Source organism: Capra hircus, chromosome 8, assembly GCF_001704415.2.
Source record: "Capra hircus breed San Clemente chromosome 8, ASM170441v1, whole genome shotgun sequence".
In the NCBI taxonomy this organism is placed as follows: domain Eukaryota; kingdom Metazoa; phylum Chordata; class Mammalia; order Artiodactyla; family Bovidae; genus Capra; species Capra hircus.
In genome coordinates, this window is record NC_030815.1 from 43,484,707 (window position 1) to 43,508,802 (window position 24,096).

Genomic DNA, 24,096 nt, shown 5'->3' on the forward strand with positions numbered 1-24,096 from the left:
CTCCACCTCTGGTGGTACAAGCTTCTGAAAAGCTAATCCAGGGGGCGCCGGCCATGGGGACTGCAAGGAGAGCCCAGATACAGCTCAGCGTCCTCCCATATTTATTTCTGCTCCCGTGATATGCACCTCTCCCTTGTCAACCTGGTACAACATGTTTATTTAAAAGGTAATGTTGCCGTGGAGGAGTGCACCAGGCAATAAACAGCTTTTGCAGGCAATTAAATGCAGAAGCGAAATTGAGCTGCTGGTCAGTGGAACCAGCCATTCATCGTGAGTTTGTTCCAGTGTCACAAATGTTATTCCTGTTTCCCAACAAGACAGGAACCCGTGATTGGGCCACAAATCTCCAGAGGCTGGAGGCAGACCTGAAGAGACTAAAGCAGCTCTCGACATGAGTGCAGGGCATCACCAAGGAAGAGTCCTGGGATGTTGGCCCTGGAGAATGCTCTTTTTAAAAAATTATCTTTTCACTGAGTAGGTGTTCAGTAATTACTTGTGACTTGCATGACTTTATAGGGAGACTTATAGGAAGTCTCAACTCTACAATGAAATGTCAATGATTTCTTTTCGTAAATAATTCAGGACCCTCTCCACTAATTTCTAAGAAGTCTGGCTTTAAAAAATTATGACAATCTCCACTAGAATCGATGTTTTCTAGGAACCAAAAAGGAGCTCTTTGTTCTGAAAACATTTCACACTGTTCCCCACAAACACACCGATACACAAAGCAGCAAGGGAAGGAAGATAACATCATAGCCACCGCTCTGGTGAAGAGTGAGGAGGGAGTCGGATCTTAGCAATGGAGAGTCAAGACAGTACATGGTGGAGATGCTGCCTAAGCTTCAGGCCCTTCAGGTGGAGCCAGGGTCAGACCAAGGGGGAAGGTCGAGTGAGGGAGACCAGCTCAGGGCCCTCCAGGTGCAGCTGTGGGACACCTTCCACAAGGGAGACAGGAAAGCATAGCTACAACAAGGAGAGGGCCACTGCACCCTCTCCCCTCCGGGGAAGCTTCCACCAGGAATGGGCAAGGTACTGTCCACAGAGCAGAGCCAGGGCGCCCTCCTGACACAGCACAACAGCCAGGTGGGCAGAGGCTCTGCCCCAGATCACCATTCCCTACACCCCTGCCATAGTGACTCGTTGAAAAAGTGAGCTGTTCATTTCCTATCCCTTAAACACTGGTTGTAAGTATTATTGCTAGGTGTTTCTATTTAATTATTGCTTCCTTACAACATATATGGGGTTTCGCTGGTGGCTCAGCAGTAAAGAACTGGCCTACAATGCAGGAGACCACCTGCAATGCAGGAGATGCAGGTTTGATCCCTGAGTGGAGAAGATGCTCTGGAGAAGAAAGTGGCAACCCACTCCAGTATTCTTGCCTGGAGAATCCCATGGACAGAGGAGCCTGGAGGGCTATAGTCCATGGTGTCATAAAGAGGCAGACACGACTTAACAACTAACAACAAATAAATTTGTTTAGCAACTAAACAAATAAGATACTTCTTTCTCCTTTCTTAGAAGAGCATCTCTAACAGAAATCAACCTAAAACGTGTCCCAAATCATAAAACCCAACTGGCACTTTGAAAGGCCTACAGCACTCCAGCCTGCAGATCTATAAATCACTGAATTTCCTTTACACTCACATCAGCTGTAAATTCCAACACCTTTTTAAAAGTATGATTCTAAAAGTAAAACTCTTAACTAACGAAAATGAGTAGCCCAGAGGATTAAAGCTGACACATGACTACTACAAGGAAGTCAGATCCGTAAGGCCAGTGTGAGAGCCCAAAAAAGAGGTGAAGTGAGTATCGACAACTTCTCCACACCAACAAATGCAAAATGGAACAGAACTGCTCAGAAGAAAATGTCAATGCGCGTTTTTCAGAAGTGGATATAAAAAGGTCAAAGATTTTCCCTAAACTCCCCAAATACATATACCTCAGTGTGCTGGAATCAACGTGGAAAGCCCACACACAGTAAATGTGCCCAAAATGAGAACAATTCTCGCACACTTGATGTTCTACGGGTGGAGGGGATTTGGAGGCGCTGCTTCTAAGTGCTTATGCGTGCACATTCTCACAACATGCTAATCCAGCCTGGGAACGCTGTGCTTTCCAGGCCTTGAATATGCCACTGACAAACTGGCATGAGAGAAATGGTGAAAACGGAGAAGCAGAATGGCGCCGAATAAATGCTCCCTGATAATACAAAATGCTTTGTTTTACCCCAAATATTAAAAGCTCTTGATTGCACAATATTTCAGAAACACATACTTAGTGTATAAAAGACTGACTTTCACTTCCAGATAAAAATCCTCTCAAGTTGGCCCAGCACAGCAGTGACCTAGTTCTTCTCTCACCTTTCTTCCATGGAACAAACAGATCATTCTGCACATCCCTTCCAGGGTGCAAACGCCACCAAGGTTACTCCCACCCAGAAGGCTGAGTCCAGTATTCTCTAAGCTGCTCTAAAGAGTGAGGGCAAGGCTGGAGGAAGTGAGGCCTCACACATAAGCCACTTACGGAACTGATTCTGGCCCACGGGGTGTTTACACAGAGTGACACTGAAGTATGAGAAAGTAAAATCCCAAAATGCAAACAAATGCACGCATATTCTTTACAATTCCTTTCAGTCAAAGTCTGAGGTTAAATGATGTTATGGGTAGAGTGAAGACTTTCTACATGTTTTGCATAACGGCACACATGTGTGCTGGTTTGGGTGTATGTGTATGTGTGTGGTTTCAAACATCCAGTTCACTCTCTGGGTAACAACCTACCTGCCACTGGTTTCCTGTCTGACCAGGCACATAAGGTGCTGGGAGGCTCCGGAGGCTGTTCTTCACCGGGGAGCCCCCGAGGGGGTTTCCCACGTCCCCGGAAGAGGAGTCGGCAGCCAAGGCCATGGAGTACTGCGGGTAGTTGTACAGATTGTTGTAGTACGGGAACAGCGACGGCTGGTAGAAGCTGCTGTAGTAGGTGGAGTCGGAAACGAGATCGGGTGCGTTCTCCACATGCCCTCTGCTGGTGACAGCAGGAATATCCTGGATGACCATCCGCCCCTCTAGAAAGAAAGAAAAACGAGAACAGGGGATCAGTCTCAGGACCACAAAACTCTACCTGCACACCTTGCCAACACACGGCCTCCCTCCTCAAGCTCTGCAGAGCTTCAGAGCAAGGCTCCGGAACGCGCTGCCTGCCCTGTGGCCAGAACACAGCAGAGTTCCGAAGGCTGGAGTAACTCGGGCAGCGCAGCTGACAGGCACTGGTGATTATTTTTACTGAGAACGCCAAAAATATTTCAGGCAGGGGTCATTTTAATTACATAAAGCCTGACCACGTCTAACTTCTATAGAGAAATTTCCTACCCTAACGTCAAGAAATTAGAGATCAAATCTAGCTAAGTTGGCTATCTGCAAGTCTTACAACAAAATTAATTGTACTTCACTTTAAATGAAGTAATAAGAAAATCTAGATGCCTCTTCTCGGAGAAGGCAATGGCACCCCACTCCAGTACTCTTGCCTGGAGAATACCATGGACAGGGGAGCCTGGTGGGCTACAGTCCATGAGGTCACTAAGAGTTGGACACCACTGAGCAACTTCACCTTCACTTTTCACTTTCATGCACTGGAGAAGGAAATGGCAACCCACTCCAGTGTTCTTGCCTGGAGAATCCCAGGGACAGAGGAGCCTGGTAGGAGGCCGTCTATGGGGTCGCACCGAGTTGGACACAACTGAAGCAACTTAGCAGCAGCAGCAGATGCCTTTTCTATGTGTCTGTCCACACCAGTATGTCTGAAGTCAAAGCAAGAGGCTAAGAGTTTAAGCAAACATTGGTGTCTTTCTTCTCCTTCCAACTGATCATTCTTTATCCTTCCCAAGGCTGGATAATGGTATAGACCTGGGAGACAAACTTCTGTAAAAGGTGAGTGAGTGTCTATTTTAGACTTTGTGGCCATTCTGTTGTGGAACATACAGGCTGCTGGGTGCTTGCATTGCAATAAAACTTTATTCACAAATACAGGCCACAGGCCCAAGTGACCCACAGGCTCAAGTCTGCAGCCCAGGGTCTAGACGTTAAACCGCCAATTCCAATCAATAACTGAATGGACTCCTAAGTCATCTCTCCAACTTTTTTTTTTCCCTCCAACACTTTTTATTAAACAATGTTCTAAGAGTTGGCCAGGTACCTGAAATGGCTACAAGGTATTAGGCTGCCCTGCCCATGTGGAATCTACAGTTTAGGATAAATAATGGGATTACAAACTATAACAAGGACTCTCATACAGAAATACCTATGAAGGATAATGCAATCTCAAAGGGTAGAAAGATGACACACAGCCTAGAAAGGAATTATAGAGACTGCCATTAAATAAAAACAAAAACTGCACCTGAGTTTCACTTTAAAAGAGGAGCAGGGGATTTCCCTGGTGGCCCAGTGGCTAAGATTTCACACTCCCAATGCAGGGGACATGGGGTGGATCCCTGGTCAGGGAACGAGATCCCACATGCCACAATTAAGAGTTTGCATGCCACAAGTAAAGATTTCATATGCCGCAATTAAAAGATTCCATGTGCCATCACTACTATCTGGCACATCCAAATAAACAGAGGAGCAGAAAAGAGGTGAAAATGAGAAAAGCAGGCTTTCCTGGTGGCTCAGTGGTAGAGAACTACCTGCCAATGCAGGAGACGCAGCAGACGTGGGTTTGATCCCTGGGTGGGGAAGATCCCCCGGAGGAGGAAATGGCAACCTGATTCAGTACTCTTGCCTGGGAAATCCCACGGACAGAGGAGCCTGGCGGGCTGCAGTCCATGGGGGTCTTTGAGTCAGACATGACTGAGGGTGAGCACAAGAGAAAGAGAAAACCGAAGACAGGGCAGCAAGGACAAGGATGGAAACAGGAAACGTGGGGAACTTTGCGGTGATGGACCAGCCCTTGAGGTGAAGACTTGGGTGAGAAAAGAGCAAGAGAGGGCCAGGGTGACAGGCGGGCTGTAGACAGGCGAGGGAGAGCCCGAGATGGCTCTCTCAGCTCTCGCCAGGGTATGGTGCAAACTGCTGAGGGTTTTTGAGCAAGGGAGCACAGAGCTGCACTATGGGGGGATTCAGCTGGATAGCAGTTCTCAAGACAAGTGAAGGGAAGACAAGTCAGGGGCAGGAGAGCCAGCAGGGAGCCACTGAAGTAGTCAGGGAGAGACACAGCAGTCTGCAAACAGCAGCTGGGGAAGGCTGTGCCAGGGACATGGAGGAGGGAGGCGCGGAAACGCATCAGAACTCAGGAGCGAGGAGCGTCAGGAACTGAGATGCGGAAGAAGGGGAAGGGCAGGAGACCCAGGCGGCGGCGGAGACCGAGGGTAAGCTCTGCTGCATCACAGGGCCGCGGGGCACACGCGTGGGGAGGTGAGTGGGGATGAGAAGCTTGGCACTTGCACTCATGGGAGAGGTTGAGATTCGGGAGTCACCACCCGGAGATGTGGACTGCATCTGGGGAGAGCAGGAGGAAGGTGTAGGGAAGAGCATGTTATTAAAGGAGAAAAGAGCACCAGGACCCTGGAGGACAGAGGAGAGAGCGTAATGGCACAGCAGACGAAGTCGACAGGGACCAAGCAGGGCAGGCCACAGTGTCCACCGCTGCTAAGAGATCAAGCAAAATTAGTTCTGGAAAAGAGCCACAGGCGGGTGGGCCTTTAGGGCCTCGTGGTTTTAGCACAGTGAGAGAAGAAGATGTCTGCAGGAGATAAAGAGCAAGTGAGCTCTGTGAATATGGTGACAAGCCTTCTCTCTGGTAGGAAGGAAGGGACACCCAGCGAGCGGCACCCCCCTCAAAACGCTCACTGTGCATCCTCGTGCTGAGCACACTGCCAGACACATGGGGATAAGAATCTGCAGCAAAGACCAATGAACAGGTTTTCTTCCAAGTAGCCTAGCATCAAAATAAATATGAGAAAAGACCAGAAGCTCCAAGGAGTAATAAGATGTTACTTCATTTTTAAAACACAGAGAAGGGTTGAGCACACGCAGGCAGGGGGAAGCTCATGAAGAGAAATTCCCAAGACTAGTAACACGTGGTCCAGAGCAGGTGCTCAGAAAGGCTCATCTGGCTGAACATGGGGAAGGCACGACTAAACGTGCACCCTCTGGAAGGTTCGAGAGACAGCTACAACAAAATGTATTTTTACAGCCTCATTTTACAGTCAGCACTGAAGTCTCTTCTCTGCTGGGACACCAAGTCCATCCACCGTAGGCTCCTGGCCAAAGCCTCATCAGGGACACCACCTTACAACATCTCTTGCCTTCCTCCCTACTCATCCTCCCAACCAAGAGATGAGAAGCTCCAATCCCATTACTCTACTCCAGTCTGGAGATGGCATGTGCCCGTCTCACCTCCTGAACTTCCCTCGGTCCTTCCTCTTATTTTAAACACAGTTTAGTAGCAAGTATGTGGTTTTCAGTATCTAGTTCTTTTGTTTTCAGTATCATGTCTTTACTGTTGAACTTTATTGTTAAAAGCAATACAAGTTTGGCAAAAGATGATAAATTATATGGTTACTTAAAAAAAGGAATGACATTCTTACCATCCAGTCATAAGCATTAGTGGGACATCCATAAACAATCTCACAGGCATTTCAGATGCTCATCCCTGCCTCTAGAGTTAAAAACACTGGGTACCCTCAGGGACTGCCACTGAAAACCAAGCTTCTTAATAAAGAAAACAAAATATAATAGGAGGTAAAGAATTAAACAGAAACCCAAAGACACTGGCATTCTCGGATCAGGGCACAGGTTCAAGAATTTCTACATCATAACCCTAGTCAGGACCTTTGATCAGGCCTCAGTTTATCCAGCAACAGAATGTTGTCAGTAATAATCCTCAAGGTAACAAGAATGGCTTCAATAAACTTCAGACTAAACCTCAAATAAAATGCTACATCAGATCAAAGAAAGGGATTTGTTTTGCTAAAGACGACAGTAATTCATTAAAACGCCATCACCTTTCCACTTATCATGTTTTATTCCCTCTTTCAAAGTATATTGAGCTTTAAGAATAAATTAAGACATATATTGGAAAACTTTTGATTCATACCAATATTCACAGAATAAAAATCACTTGAGCTTTGTAAGAGTAAATGCCTAAATATTTTAGACTTAAAATGTTTAAACGCTCTTAAAAAGTGACATTTTAAAAAGCACTGGGAAAGGGCACCCACCCCAGGGACATCAGGAACTACCCAATTCTGTATTTTATAAACCACCAAATTGTATCTTAAAGATCCAAATTAAAACTTTACTTAAAATGACAGCTTCATGCTTCTCAGCCTTGATGTGCCCATTACCAGTAGGTAGGCATTTCCCAGGGCTGAAATAAACACCCAGGAAACTACACGTGTCTCACCCAACGGTGCTCAGTGTGGGCCTCGAGTCAGCGGCACAGCCACCACCTGGAAACTTACAGAGAAGAACATTCTCAGACCCACCCCAGCCCCACAGAATCAGAAATTCTGAGGGCTGGCCAAGCATCCTGAGTTTTAACAAAGCCTTCAATAGGTCCTGATACACTCAAAAGCTCAACAACCACTGGCCTCACGATTCAAAGCAACTGCTCCATAAAATTTCCCTAAAACACATGATCCCTGACGGGATTACTGTGACAGCACTGTCGCTGTTCAGTCACCAAGTCGTGTCTGACTCTTTTATGACCCCACCATGGACCGCAGCCCGCCATGTCCCTTTGTCCATAGGATTCTCCAGGCAAGAATACTGGGGTAGGTTGCCATGCCCTCCTCCAGGGAATCTTCCCAACCCAGAGATTGAACCCAAGTGTCCTGCTTGACAGGTGGATTCTTTTACCACTGAGCCACATGGGAAGCTGCAACTGCCCCACAAATTTCCCTAAAAACAGTGACTCCTGACTGGATTATTGTGACGGTGCTGACTGGCTATCAAACGAGAGCATACATATTAATTCCCCTGGATAGAGAAATTGGGCTGCTACAGAAACCGCTGCAGAGCTTGGTTCACAAGCTGTAGCTGCTCTGTGTATACTGCTGCCAGACGGTTCTAACTTTCATGGCCCACACTGGAGCTTTGACAAACTATACTACTGCTCATCAGGCTTCTGGATTATCAAGAGGAGCAGGCAGTGCAGAAATAATCTATTCTTGACCTTAAGGTGTATTCTGGTACTTATATTTTATTTTTTTCATTAGCTATCACAGAACAACCATGTCCTGGTGTTGCAAAAGGCACAAAGAAACATTCAAAATGTTTCATTTCTTCTTAAGAGTGAGTTATCTATTTGGTAAAGTTATGTGTTAGACCAAGAATCCTACAAGCCAATAATCCAATGGCCACGATGACAGTATAGGTAGCCGTCACCATCAGCAAAGCAGAGGTGATTCAGAGATGGTGGGGACAGGGAGGAAATCGAGAGAACAGTGTCAACATGATCATGAAAGGGGAAAAGGACAAGACGTGTCCTTTTCCAGGGACACTGACCAGACAAGCCTAGGTGGAGTGCAGCGTTCATGTCAGGGGACAAGAGATGCTGAGGCTGGAAAGTTACTTAGGGACAAACTGTGGAAGGCCTTGTCTGTGAATCCAGACAAGGGGGCTTCTGATTGCCCCTCAAGTTCCAGGGAGTCGATGAGTTTTCAGAGCAAGCTGTGCTTAGGCGCTCAGTCGTGTCTGACTCTTTGCAACCACATGGGCTGTAGGCCGCCAGGCTCCTCTGTCCATGAAATTCTCCATGCAAGAATACTTGCATGAGTTGCCTGCAAGGCGTGGGTTACCATGCCCTCCTCCAGGAGATCTTCCCAACACAGGGATGAGAACCCAGGTCTCCAGCATTGCAGGAGGATACTTTACCATCAGAGCCACAAGGGAAGCGCTTTAGACCAAGGGAATAACATTAAAATGTTTTAGTAAAGTTAATCTGGTCCAAGCACAAAAGATGAATTCAAAACAAGGAGGTAAAAGAACAGACTAGGCTAGAACAGTCTCTTCTGTATGTATGTGTACATGGTCTATAGACCAAAACGGGTAAGGCTCTTAAACACTCCAGACCTCAAGAGGTAACTAAAAGGTTGCATAGGGAAGCTGCATTAACAGAAAAAAGGAACCACATGAAGAAATTGGCATGCCTGCTGTTGTGGGAATTCCCTTCAAACAACCCTGTCACACTACTAATCTGTCACCCAGGAACCAGAGATGCCCCCAGATCCCCTTTCAGATCCTTGCTCCACTGCTGAGCGGTCACGCTTTACTCATTGCAGCCTAAGAAGGAACGTGCAGCCTTCACCCAGGGTAAGGATACAAACCGGATATGCCATCTCTCCAACCTGGGTTACAGCAGAGTTCTCCAAAGAGTTACCAGAGACAGGCCGTCACCACTGAGGTGTCTTCAAAGTCACGCCAGTGAGTCAGGCTAAGTGTCACTAGTAATTGATGATAAACACAAAAGATTTCCAATTCATAAGCCACAAAATGTATAAACGAAGAATACAAAATTTGAAATGGTACATATGTATACACATGTATGTGTATACATATTCAAAAAGCGGTGTTCCTTAAACTCCTAACAGGCTACTCCTATTTTATAAATCTCAGAAAGAAAGAAACCACACAGTAAGCACTGACAGTTGGCGCTATACCCCCGAGCTGAATGTACTGATCTGTGTCAGGCCCCCTGACTGTGGCTGTGACTTCGTCCTGTCACACACACACCGGGACAGGGATGGAAACTGCACGGCCACTAGACTGACTGCGAAGACCAGAGCAGTATACTGAGAAGGAAACATCTGAGTCCGCCGAAAACTCTTAGGCTGCACCTCCCTCTTCGTTATTCCAGAATACCAACTGGCCAAGGTGACTTACCAACTGCATTCATAATAATAGAGAACACAATGGCCTTGTTGCAAGAAAATGGGGTCATTTCCCTAACCAGTCGTGCTTTATAGGAATTATCCACCCCTATGTCTTCTGCCAAGATGCAAACGGAAGCATGAAGCCAGTTGCCTTAAGTGTTACTTATGACCGGGAGAGTCCTAATGTGTGCTGTAAGGAAGAAAGACCAGGAGGTGTGGATTCTACAGCTAGGAAAGCAAGCAGGCCTGGTGAAGCATGCCTTCTGGAAAAATGGCCAGCAGCAGTCGGCCAACAGAGACGCTGCAGACACGCTGCCTACATACCTGATGTCTTCACTGCAGGGCTCCGATTTACAGCGCTGTGTGTTTTATCTATTGTCCACACACCCAGCTCTTCGATAAGGCCTCCCATTCCCACTGCTACTTTTTTTTTTTTTTTTTGCACTAACATATGCAGCGTGAAATATGATTCACTCCTTCCTGAAAGATCAATACCCACACATGATAAATACCTTTATCGACCCTGCAGTGTTATATGCTGGTCTCCGGGCCCATGGCATATTAATGGTAGTTAACCAGTAATTCATTTTAAGGTGTGTGAAGGCTTTTTCTCTCACTCTTGGCTAGTGTCAAGATTCCCAGAGTTGTTGCACTTTGAGTCCTTTATGTTCAAATCTGGAGCCATACTCCCTTTTCAATGACAAAACCAAACCCCACCATTTTCTATATGAAAGATCACATAGGAAACTAAAATTTATGATTCACAGCCATCTCATGTAAGCAGTGGATTTATGTATACTGGGTTTTATTTTTCTTTACAATCCCATCCCTTGTGTGGTGCTTGTCCTACTGAGCGTCTGGTTTTAAGAGTTACCAGCCAGGCAGAATTGTGCATTGCTCAGTCTGAGATGTCAAAATTACCTGCCAGCCGCTATCACGTGCTGAACGGTAGGAAGGTACAGCAGAAGTACAAGCTGTTGCTCCGTTTTTGGTTTTTGTTTTTTTAAGGAACATTACATCTTAAGAAAAGACAAAGTTGTTTGATGACATGTCATAGAATCTGGAGGAGACAGCAGGGTGCCACTTGCTGGAACAATGAAGCTTCCTTCTGCTCACTCAGGTCCAACTCTTTGCAGCCCCATTAACTGTAGCCCTCAGGGCTCCTCTGTCCATGAGATTTTCTAGGCAGGAATACTGGAGTGGGTAGGCATTTCCTCCTCCAGGGGATCTTCCCAATCAGGGATCAAACCCGGGTCTCCTGCATCTCGTGTACTGACAGGTTCACCACTGAGCCACCTGGGTGCTCAGCTCCCTGTTTTTAGCAGTCTTTTCCACAAGGCAATCCAATGTCCAAACTAATCAGCTCCTGACATTGCTACACAGGGAAGAAAAGTCAGTGAGCTGATGTCCGGGCCCTCTGAAAGTGAAAGTCACTCAGTCATGACAGACTCTGCAACCCCTTGGACTATATATACAGTCCACAGCATTCTCCAGGCCAGAGTACTGGAGTGGGTAGCCTTTCCCTTCTCCAGGGTATCTTTCCAATTCAGGGATCGAACGCTGGTCTTCAGCATTGCAGGCGCATTCTTTACCAGCTGAGCCACAAGGGAAGCCTGGGCCCTCTGAGCACTAATCCAACTCCAAGAAGGAAAGCTCACAACTCAATCAAGGGAATGGGTGGGCTTTCTGAGCTAAAGCAGAGGTGGTGCAGAAGCTTGATGACTCAGACAGCAGTGGGCCTACTGTTCACACCAAGTGGTGACCGTGATGGTGGACAAGGGGCATCACCATACCTGCCTCCTTCCCCTGCTACCCATGTTCAGAGCAGTACATTTAGTGAGCACCTGTGTGTGTGAGGCAACCTGCCCAGTGCTTTGAGAGACAAAGGATCTAGTCTTTGATGCTGCGGAGCCTTGCCATAAGGGGATGTTCCAAGACACACACACACAGGAGAGACTGACCAAGGCGCTGGGAAAGCACAACTGTGTGGCCAGGAGGGCGAGATGAAATCCAGCCTTCAAAGCACAAGTTCTGCCGATGCCGGCTCATTAACGGTACTCTTGTCCACAAGACAGGGAAGATGCTACAGCCCACTTCTCTCCTAAGGAATTTCTTTTCTTTTTTTTTTTTTTTTTGTCGTTTGGTCCTGGAGGAATCTGTCAAGGTCACTTTTCTTTGTAGGGTGGAGGCGTTGCATAATAAAGTGAATCTGAAGTTGGTCTTTGAAGCCAGGAGCAGGCTTGGTTCAAAGACCTGTGAAATATCAGTGTCAATGTGGGATGCAAAGGTGCAAAGGGATCTGCGGGTAAAATCAGGAGGGGACTGTTGGTCAAGACCAGATCAAAGGAACCAAGCAAGAGAGTGGGGAGAGAGGGAATACAAAGGGTGGGGGCAGATTCTGCTTCCAGGAGAGCTGCCACATTTGAAACATGCCGAGGCCACTGGGGCCACTGAGATGTGTGAGTGACAAGCACATCCACTGTGTGCAAGAGCTCTCAAAGCGCTGGGCAGGGAGGCCCAGAATCTAAGCAAAAGCCAACCCTGTCCTCTAGGAGTTTCCTCTGCACAGAGTCGGACACAACTGAAGCGACTTAGCAGCAGCAGCAGTGGAGAAGCGTGCAAGACAGAATTTCAGAGATCAGAGGTTTTCATAGAAGACATTTTTAAACAAAGGAGAGAGTGAAGGTGAGAGCAAGGAAGTCCAAGCAAAGAAAGGGGCCATGGCCCCAAAAGTACCTGGGATGTCAGAGCAGTCTGGAGAGCAGAGGAGGCGGGGCACAGGGTCCCATCAGGATGAGAAGGAGGGTGCTGCCCGAACAGCACAGAGTTCTGTAACTGAACGCTTAACGGCGTTCAGACTCAGCTCCGAGGAAAAGTCCTAACTGGACCTGAAATCCAGTCCTAACTAGATTTGACGGACACATCAAGCGCGGGCCTGGCTCTGTGGTCCTTGGGAGCAGCTGCCGGCGCGGCGGCAGCCCCCACCTCACTCACCGGCACCTGCCAGTTCTCCCAGTCACGGCTTCTGCTCCCGTCCCCTGCCTCTGCCCCTCTGTGGGGTGCTGCAGGACCCCCTGGACGCCCTGGGAGGCGGTTCGCCCTACAGGGGAGTCAGATATGGAGGACATGCCATGCCTCTGGTATTAATGTCTCGTGGCCATGAAGGCCTGTCATGGCCAAGAAAGAGGGGGTCTCTCTGTAGGCCCGACAGTCTGAGGCTCTGTCCGCACTGCCTGGCACACCGGAGGCGGTGGCGGGACTCCTGCGGGAGTGGAGGAGGGAAGAGGGAAGGTGCCCAGTGAGCTTCCTCTCCACCCAGGTCTCCAGTCTCAGAGCTATCTTACAGGGAATCCCTTTCTCCAGTCTTTTTAAGATTTCTCACACTGAGAAAATTTTAAATCAGGAGCGTTTTTGACTGACCGTGTCCACATATTTAAGTCTGCTCTGAACTGTATTCCAACACTTTACAATGCAGGAGCTTTACATATCAGGATCTTTTTCTCAGTAGGAAAGGTGCTAAACAGAGGGGTATCAGTTTTTCAGTTTGCTCAAGGCCAGTCTCTTTCAGATTTGGTATTCAGACTCTGCTCTTTTTACTTTTCTTTAAAAGTAAGACTGTATATGTATATAAGACAAACATATCACTTCAAGGAAAACAACCTTGCTCCTGCAGGTCCTCAGCGGCAATCCGAAGGGAAAGACTGGACCCTTAAATAAATATGAAGAAACAGAAAGCCAGATTATGTCCGGTATCGTGTCACATGGCTTTCAGTCAACCCCAAATTTTACCCCGGTCAATTTATCATCCCTGGTTTTCAGTCAAGTACTTGTCTTATAGAATGTTTCAAGCCATCAGGAACAGCACCTTACCCAACTGCTAAGAAGAACTGGGCCCCAGGAATGGAATCTGCCTCCAAGACAGCAGCTCTTACCTGGGGCTACACAGGGAAAGTCAAAGGGTAAAACCCTCAGGACCAGGCCACATTCCTAGGCTGGGGACCCCAGCCATCAGAGCCCCAAGGTGATGCCAACACCAGCAGGCGACAACTGCTTCAAACTCATCAGGGGTGGATGTTTTCGTGCCCAGGGTTCCCATCCTCACACCTACAGTGGCAGCTCCAAAAACACAGTTGAGATCCCTTGCCCATGCCCCCTGTTCAAGGGTCCATGAAGTCAGAAGTATTTCCACAATAATGTAAAGCTAGTATGGGCCTTTTTTTTTTTACTGTGTTGACAGTTGCACTGATGATGCAGAAGCAATGGTGGAGAGAACCCTGGTTTCTTAGCAGTACTCAAGGCAGTCCCACCAAGCTGCACTGAGAGTCAATGTATTCTTCACTGCTATGAAATAAACTACTTTTAAATTATTAGGTCAATTTTGCTTAATATGCTTGATGAAGCAGGAAAAAATTGATTAAATCTCTACCTTTGACGGCATCTTCTTCATGTAGTGTGACCAGGTGGGAAGGACTCATGAAGCGCTTCTCCTGTTTTGCAACAATGGTGTCCTGGGAAAAAGGTCTTGTGCAGATGTTTGAAAGAAGAGCCATGCTCACTGCTTTTTTTTTTTTTTAATGAAACATCATTTACTTGGAAGAATGACTGATGACGAACTACGGTTACTGAGACTTGGGTATTTGGCAGACTTTTTTTTTTTTTTTTTTAGGAAAAAAAGTGAGCCTATCACTTCAAGGAAAACAACTGGCAGTATTTATTGCCAAAACGTTGAGTTTTCAAGTAAAACTCAGAACTTTGGAAAACTTATATCCAACATTTTCCACTGACAGCTTCCCAAACTTAAAGGCTCTTTTGACAAAAATCAACAGTAATATTTAATGAGTGGGATTTTCTGATACTTTGCAATAAAAAATGTCAACATTTGGGAGATCTGAATAATTCAGTGAACTAATATTTTCCAAATGACCAATGCATGACACTACAAAATAATGCATGGTCGACATATCCATTTACAGTGTAAGACAGATTTTAATTTAACTGAGTACAGAAAACTCATTAGCATGGCTTCAGATCTACACTGCAACTAATCTATAAGAAATTATCACTTGTCAAGTTTTGGTCTAGTATCAAAGAATAGTCACAGTGATCTCAAAAGGTTATTCAAACACTTTTCTCCCTTTTCCAACTATTTATCTATGTGAAGCTGAATTGTCCTAATGTATTTCAATCAAAACAACAGATTGAACTAAATACATATGGCAATCCAGCTGTGTTCTATTAATAAGCCAGACATATAAAAGATATTTGTAAAAATGTGAACAAGACCACCCTCCCTCACTAATCTGCTTTGGAAAATAGTTATTTTTCATTAAAATGTTACTTATGTTAATTTTAAAAGAATTAACAAATGTATTCTTGGTTTTTCAGTTTTCCTTTCTAATTCAATAAATATCAATAGACATAATCCACATAAACAAAAGCTCATAAACAAAACCTCTTTGAACGTCCTTGAGAATTTGTTAGAGCCTAAGAATTTTGAGAACCTCCATATCACAGGAGGATGGATTTCAGAGCAACTGGAGTCAGCCTCTCCTCCTGAGCTGCTTACTTAGCAGTCAGCCAGCAGGAAAGGCCCAACTGGGCACACCTCACTTTACACCTTAACTGGGGACATTTCTTTGAGTGACACAGCCATTCACCACCAAGTGGGGCAGCGGGCAGCAGTGCTGTGGACCGAGAGCACCGACCCAGGCTCTCAGGTCCAACTCTTGATCAGATCTGGAATCCACAGCCTGGGACCTTGGATCAGTTACTTAGTTTGTACACAACACATAACATGGGTGAACACTGCTACCTACAGCGCAGAGCACAGAGAAAGGCTCGGCGCTTGATAGATGTTAGCTGCTGTTGTCACCACAGTCGCAACGCACTGAGAGCCTCTCTCGGCCACCAAGCAAGACAGCCACCACGCAGTCTGCCCGAGAAAAGCGCCCTTGCTCTCAACGCTCATCCTCAGGGACCCCAGGAGGGCCGGGCTGAACCCAGCGGGGCTTCCTGAGCACAAAAGAGCTTGGACAGGAGCAGAGTCCTGGGCTCCCGGCCCTCTCTGAGGTCAGACAGTAGCCTTGAGAGCAGTTGGTGTGGTATCACTCCCCTAAGTCATAATCAGGAAACGTGGAACAGCCTGTTTCTCCCACAAGTCAGTCATGACAGAGCTATATCAAATGTCAGACACAAACCTGGCACCTGGAAAGCAAGCAACCCCTCCACTTGTGTACCTGCCACGAGCGGGCAGCATCTCTACTGAATGAGACAAAACCAGCAGGTGGAGAATTGCTGACCTGCCTTCCCTTCTGCCAGTCCCTACCTCCTCGTGTGTCAAATTCTGCTTTTGAGAAGCTTAGTAACTACGGTGCTTCCCTTAAATAAGATGGGGATTTTATTTATTTGGGGGGACTGCTGCCATTCCAGGCCTGAACTTTTAGCTTGCTATAAAGTTAATGTGCTATTCAATGTTCATTCCAGGCAAGGCTGTGGGGCTGTGTATTCTCTGCCACCCCCAGAAGGCCATTATCTGTAATTGCCCATTATCATGCGTAATTATTTCTCCTGGCATGGTCTACGACCTCCAGGGCTGCACGCAGGCACAGTTAACTGCTCCCTCTTACCAAATCTGTGAAGGAACCTTTATTGACCCTCCGTACACTGAATGGTATATTCCAAAGCCGACACGAGACCCTTTTACAGGCAAACTCATCTCAAACCACGAACATTCAGACCCCCTCCAGACGCCCCCTTCCCAGCTCCATGGAGTCTTCCCTGCCCTCAAATAACAAGAAAGTAAAGCACAATCAACTCTTCATTATGTGGGGGCTGATAACCCAAACTGGGAATTATCTGGAGTCCTTTATCCTCCCTTCTTTTGGATTTGGCTGCTTAATTGTATCATGCTTTTTAAAAACTTCTGGGAGAAGGTAGAGATAGTGGAGGGGAGCGAGAGAGAGAGGGTGAAACCTAAAATTTTAATTCAATATGTATGTTCCCACTTCTCGTGTTTTTTGAGGAGGAGGAACTATGTTCAAATCAGTGATTAAGATGAGATCTGGGGATTCCAGGTGCATTTAAAGTATTAATTCTAGAACTGACATTTGGTGACACAGCCCAAAATGTCACCTTATATTTACCTCACTTTTCAACATTAGCAGGTAAAGAGGAGACGGGTGGGGGACTACTGGCTGTACACGCAGATGCCAAAATACTCAGCCATCCCTGGCATTTCTGTGTCTTTTCTGCTGCATCGCTCAGGTGGGAGGGTGTGAGATGTACTCTAAGCTATTATAACTTTCATGCACAAAAAGCTAGGAAGGAAGCCCCATCTTTGTACGGTCACTAACTCCAACTGCACCCAAGACCATCCACAGAATCTCCATAATGGATACAACCCTTCACATATGCTGTTCTGATTTTCATTCTGTCTTCCCTTCCTTTTGAATAAAACTCCTCTGAAATAAAGAGACTCTAAAAATAAACATCTGTCCAAGCTTTCAACCGTGAGTTTTACCAAAGCCAGGTAAGGGAACCACAGAGAATTAAAGCTAACATGTTGCAGCGAATCTGACAACAGGAAAGGCATAGGAAGGAAATGTTATCCTTCGTTTCGATATCTGGAGAAGCTCAAGTGCAAGTCTAAGGATGTGTATGCAGCTGACAGCAGGACCCCATCTGACACCTCATAATTCACCCACAGGCTGTGTCACTGAGGGAAATGGAAGCCACGTAGATACGACCAGTGAATACCTTCAGCTAAGACATCTGTTGCTACTGACCATTTCCTGAAGAAAAATACAAGTGACCACTAACTATTCACATGCTGGCCTGAAGGTGCATCAAACACCAAAGTCAAGACAGACTCCATAGACAGAGGTCAGGGAGATGACCTTTCCACAGGGAGATGTCAGGCTGGGCAGGGGCTGAGACTGATGATTCGGTCCAAGGGCACGTCACAGCCCAAAACCCTGACCGGTGGCTCTCCTGACTCGTCCCTGGAGCAGCCTGCTCCAGCCCTGGGTCCCTGACCTGTGGCTCCTCTGACTCGTCCCTGGAGCAGCTTGCTCCAGCCCTGGGTCCTGGCTCAGCTCTACTGCTGTGGCCTCGTGGCCAGCTGCTGCCAAGTGTATGGAGCTGACCTTAAACCATGCACACAAGCCACTACATACCAAGTAAAGTGACTGCCCCCAAGCTCTGCTGTCTCTCCAGTCAACTGCTCCACCAAACGGGTCATGGACCACAGGGATAAGAAGGCACAGCAAAAAGTGTCACATCTGTGGTGGTTCCTGCCTCCCCATGTAGGGGCCAGAACCCGAATCCCCAGCCTCTGTACAGTCAGAGAAAACTCTGCCAACCAGGTCTCCCAAGTGAGGCTTCAACTGAGACAATGCCTTTCCTTTCTGAGGGGTGAGAGCCAGAAACCCATGGCTTTTGAGACACGCAGAAGCAACAGCTGAAGGGCCATGAGGGCTCTGAAAACTTGGGATATATACACACACGTGTCATACATATTGTGTGTCTACATACACGTGTACGTCTACTCATCAAGCAACATCCTAACTGCAAAGAAAATCAAATCTCAGCTGAAATAAATGATACTACTAGCCAATCTGGGCCTGTCAACCTCAAGGTTATCATGACGACTAAGAGCATGAGTGAACCAGCTGTATCAGTGACCAACTCCTTACGACTACTGGCATCGTGTCACCCTGGCATCGTGTCACCCTGGCATCGCGTCACCTGGCATCACGTACATTACCATCTTCCAGATCCGGGACCTGTGTTGTGCAGATTTTGTCCATCTGGGTCTCTGGAAATCTAACATGCTCTCAGAAACTGCACTGCACAGAAAGGTCACCAGTATCAAAACCATTTGGCAATTCTCCAAATAAACACAGAAGCAGGAACTCCCTGCGTGGGTACAGCCCATGGCATGGTAGGAGGACTACATAAACTCTAAAACAGGGGGCCCGTATCTGCGGCAAAGCAGCCAGCCAACTCTGTGGGCAGCACCGGGTATCATCGGAGGCTGCGTCAACCACCAGCCTCACTCGTGCTTCTCAAGGTTTATTCCATCACAAAAACAATACCGGATTGACAAGTCAGAGAATGAAGATGTCTTCTACTCAACAATAAAGCAAGAGCAATTATCTGAACCCAGCCAACAAAAAGCATACACTCCTATGAACACACCGGTTTTGAGACGAAATTGTCTGCCCCCACTCCCCACGCCCAGAAAGCAGACAACAACATGGGCAGAGCCTGGAGACTCACCTGAGGCTTCTGTGCCTGGACTAGACCCAGCCCAGAAGCGGCAGTAAAGCTGGCCTGAGCAGAAACTACAGGGCTGGGACTGAAAGGATTTCAGAGCTGAAGAGCTGAACTTACTGAAAAGACCACTGCGGATGCTGTCACGGAAAGGACTCACCAAAAAGTCAACCACAGAGGAGGTGACAGAGCTGCTCTTCTAGACAAGCTGAGCAGTCACAGTCATCTGCACCAGGAGGCCAACTTGTGAGGGAAAGCTCTCGAAAACTCGAAAGGTGCGTTCATTCATTCCTTCCTTCTATACCAACTGGGTGCTTAACGGTTCAATTCTACGGTAGGAAAGGTCATTTTGTCATAACATTATCATATGCAGGTAACTCACCTTAGGTTCAGGCGAGTCTGAAACAAGGAAGCCCAACAACTACTCAGAATGTGTAGGACTTTACTTATTGCAAGTCAAAATAGACTGCAGACATGCATTAGTAACGAAAATATAAAATATGTAGACAAGGGGGGAAGACAAATAGTACAACAGGAATACGACACCCTAAGAAAACTAAGAAAATAATTAGCGACAGATTATTAAATTTGCAGGGACTGAAAACACCAAAATAGGGAGGAGAAACAAAGTCACTGCAGATTAAATACGGAGAGCTTTAAGCCAATTATAAAAGATCAAAGAGAGCAAGAGAGGGGAGGAGTCGCTTTACAAGTAACCGAGACAGGAGACCTTGGGAGAAATATGACCAGGGTGAAATCATTACAGCTTACAGTGAAAGTCATCTAGGGATGGCTCCAGAGAGAAATTCACCAGAGGCAATCCTGAGAGAACAGAATGGGTACAGCAAGCAAAGAGCTCTTTATTTCAAAAGGCACACAACTCCGGAGGGCTGTTTCTTTCTGTGCGGAACCATGACTAGGACTGGCAAGGTGAAGAACGCAACTGAAAGATGCTGGTGGCTTGAGCTGTATTCTGGATTCCATACCATCCATCTGTGGCTAGGAGCCTCTGTGTGGTCTGCACTCCACGGCCCCATGGGCCAAATGGAGGGGCAACTGCTGTGGAATTAGCAGAAAGGGTATCTCTGAAACTCACTTGACACTTTATCACCCGCCAAAAAATCTGATCTGCCCCCTTTGAATAAGGTCAACTTCACCCAAAGTCTCAACGCTTATTAATTATCCTAGATTTTAACCAATAACAGCAGAGTCAAGAAAAGAGCTGCTAACATGAATGATGAACTTTTAACTGTAACATCTCACTGGTGGAATAATCTGTCATTTACATACATTTTCAGTGGCTACCAATAAAAACTTGATGAGGCTGCCACCTGGAAAGAGCTGCCTGTAGAAAGCAGCTTAGAAAGGTGCCCTATACATGGGGGAACACAGAGTCCTGAGTAAACTCAGGTCTTGAGTCCAGGTCCAGTGTCTTCTTGCACTCACGGGAAACACTAGCTCTTCACCCTGATTCTGAGTAGTTAATTCTGTGTATTTTTGTTTGTTTGTTTAGCAAATACACTGGGTGCTATATAATATCAAAGTCAGAAAGCCAAGAAAGCACACAGTATTGGCAAGGAATGACCACTACAACTTGCATTTAAGATCAGGGGTAATGCCTGATTTACCAAATTTTCTTTCTTACCAGAGATTCTACACATCACCATATAACTGTGAGGCTGGTTAAAGCCTACGGTGTAACTGAAAATACAAAATGAGAAAATGTAGTATATTAATAATGAAGCACTTACTGAGAAAATAAATCTCAAGCCAAAAAAAAAAAGAGAGAAGCTCTGGACATCAACTATTTTGCTTACCATAGTACCTGGATATCAAGTGCTCACCTAGCTTAGTAACCTGGCTACCTAGTGGGTCCCAAATTACTATCAAGACCAGAGTAAGAGAGCTCAGTACAGGCCATGAGCGCGGGCTGCAAGTCAGACTCAGGCTGGAATCCCAACTCCACTACTTAAAATATGTGTGATCTTAAGCATGGTATTGAATCTGTTTCTTTATAAGTAGAAAAAATAGTTCCTATTTTACAAAGTTGTTGTAGAGATTAAATGAGAATATAAATAACAAAGCAGCTAAGACCATACCTGGCATGAGGCAGACACTCAGTAAATGAGGGCCCATAGTACTGTAATCATTATTATCTCCTTTGAAAACACGATGCCGAAGAGTTGGCAATTCAACAGATTACACACCCAGGCAGCAAAGGACAAAGCACTGCCCGTTCTCTCCCTTCACACTCAGGAACCAGAAAACATTATTCACAGTCGTGCATGGGTCCTCAGTTTGAGAAACACCCCTTATTCCCGCCATGCCAGCTCCTGGCAACACAAACTCATGTGAGAATGACACTGCTTTGCATGATCACCCTTTCCATGCTGTTTCTTCAGTCCTGCCCAATTCTCCCCTGCTCTTAGCTGCAAGCTTTTGCTGCCTGTCAAACTCCTCTCCGTTGCTGTAAATAATCTCTCTCCCTCTTTTATATTGCCTTTCAAATATTTATAGACTGTTATTCTCCTTCTCTCCAAGCCATACATCATTTTTGTTGCCCTTCCCCTGGATTCTCTCTAGTTTATCTACATCTTTTAGAAAAAAACAAACCCCAGGTGCTTCATGATGAAAACAGCACACCCAAAGTTAACAGCCCTGAGCCAATAAGGCCCCTTTTTCAAAAGCCACCAGAAAGCTCTTTGATGTGCTGCTGCTTCCTTTTCCCCTGTAACTCCTAATTCCATCTCTCAGATAAAAACACGGGAGAGTGCGATAGGGAGGCGACCACCACCCTCATCCAGCAGATGTCGGGGCTCCACGAGGCAGCAGCGACAGGGTGGGGTGCGCTGGGACAGCTGCAGACACACTCACACTTGCTAATGAGAAGTTATGCATAGCACCTGTTGCTCCTACTTGTGAATTGCTTCCTCATCCACTGTGTTAGAAATGAAGGTGTTGGAATCATGTCCTTGGGACTCCTCTTCCCTCCCCGGCCAGGTCTGTACCACATGCCTGCTTTCTTCATTCGCCAGGCAGGTTCCGAGGTCTGAATCATGTTACTTCTGTCCAAACTGAGAGCGGCAGCAAGACAGGGGAGGTGCTCTACCTGTTTTGCTGCAGAAGGTAACTTGCTTCTACTCAAGTCCTGGGTATCGGTGTGGTTCTCCAGCACTCCCAACTCCCTTTAAAAAGGGTGAGAGATGGCTAATGCTAAAGACATGTGTCAGTACAACTAAGAAAACAAAAAGAAAAAAAGCAAAGCCAAGAAAAGAAGGGGAACCCTTACTCATATTTCACTGTGTGAGCATTAAGATCGATGCGTCTCAGACTCCTGGTTGCTGGTATACAGGCTGTGCTGGAGGAACTGAGAGGGGATATATACGCCTCACCCAGAGCCACAATTCGCATGTCAGCTCATGGAGCTAGGTTTTTGAAGAACACACACACACACACACACACACACACACTTTATGGCTACAGGGTGGGTCATATCCGGCCTCATTCCTCTACTCCTCATTATAGTATCTGAAACTTGAGTTTGATGGCCTGAATTTCTGTACTTTGTTGTGGTTTACAAAGTTTTACATTAAAATCTTAGTTGAGCACCACATTGATTCTGTGAGATAAACTGGGAGGCATTATTATTAATATTTTATCTATTTCACAAATTAGAAAACAGACTACTCAGAGAAATAAATGAACTGCTCAAAATCAAAAAAGGCTGTGTAACAGGCAAGTCTTTGGACCCGAGATCTTTGTTCTTTTAACAACACAGAGCTTCCTCCCCAGGTATCAATATAGTTATCCAGGTAAAAGCAAAACTGTTTCTAGGTATCTTCATCTTGAAGACCTTTGATCAAGCCTCTACTACCACATACCACTCTCTTAGAGGGACATCTGGCACTGATAGACTGGTTAATCTGTTAACTATCTGACACTAATCTGGAAATTGGTAAGTAACAATTAGCCCTCACCCTGGGGGGAAACACAACCCCGAACATGGGTCAACCAAAGAAGCAGTAAAATTATTTTCAAAGAGTCTATGGGTAACACGCACTCTAATTTCATGTAACATTGGTAAGGATAAGATTAGTCTCCAGCAGCCTGGATTATCTGACTAGACAAGTGTATCCCATTCTGCAGGCATGGCTGTGCTGACTTATTATACACCAGACAGTAATATTGGAATCTGTAGACCACAGCTCCAGACATGAATGTAAAACTGTTCAGTCACTGGAACCCTTAGCTTAACTTGAGCTCTGCCCATTGTTACAATGCAATGAGGGCATTGAGAGAAGCTGGAGGAGTGTGAAGAACATGTCACGTGCATCTGCTCCACCATGGGGACATTTCTATTTGGCTCTGGTCTGCTGATGGGGAACCAGACGAGCCACAGGCTCCTCCACTCGTCCACAGAGCCCAGTGACCAGGGCCAATCCTCAGGCTCCTGGCCTCTGCAGTCTGCCCCCAGCTGTCTCAGTTAGTCTCCTGGCTTGAAATACCAAATAGTGGGCGGGGGGTGGGGGCAGGGGAGGGATTGCAACTCATATCACAAAGGGCCAATTCCATAATAAACGAGGAACTCTCAGATAAGAAATTCAATAAAGAAATAGACAAAGGACACATACAGATGGCTCACAGAAAAAAATACAAATGATTTAGTAACATATGGAAAAATGTTCAGTCTAACAAAGAAAAAGGGAAATATAAACTATATCAACTATATTTGTTTTCTATTGCTGTATGACACACTGCCACAAATTTAGCAGCTTACAACAATGCAAATGCATTATTCTTGCAGTTTTCTGGGCCCATAGTCTGACCCAGGTCTCTCCAGGCTGAAATCAAGGTGTTAACAGGTCTGTGCTTGTTTCTGTAGGCACCAGGGAAGGATCCCTAACCCTGCTGAGTCAGAATGCTGGAAGAATTCAGCTCCCTGTGGTTATAGGACTGAA

The 24,096-nt window shown here is 46.3% G+C and overlaps 1 protein-coding gene across 1 annotated transcript in view; it reads right to left on the bottom strand.

Moving 5' to 3' along the window:
• The window catches only part of DMRT1 (doublesex and mab-3 related transcription factor 1), a 92,120-nt gene that overhangs the window by 52,783 nt on the left and 15,241 nt on the right, over positions 1 to 24,096 (bottom strand). Inside the window, exon 3 of the mRNA XM_005683769.3 lies at positions 2,778 to 3,061. Within this exon, the coding sequence (XP_005683826.2) occupies positions 2,778 to 3,061 (284 nt within the window). The remainder of the gene's footprint in view (positions 1 to 2,777; positions 3,062 to 24,096) is intronic.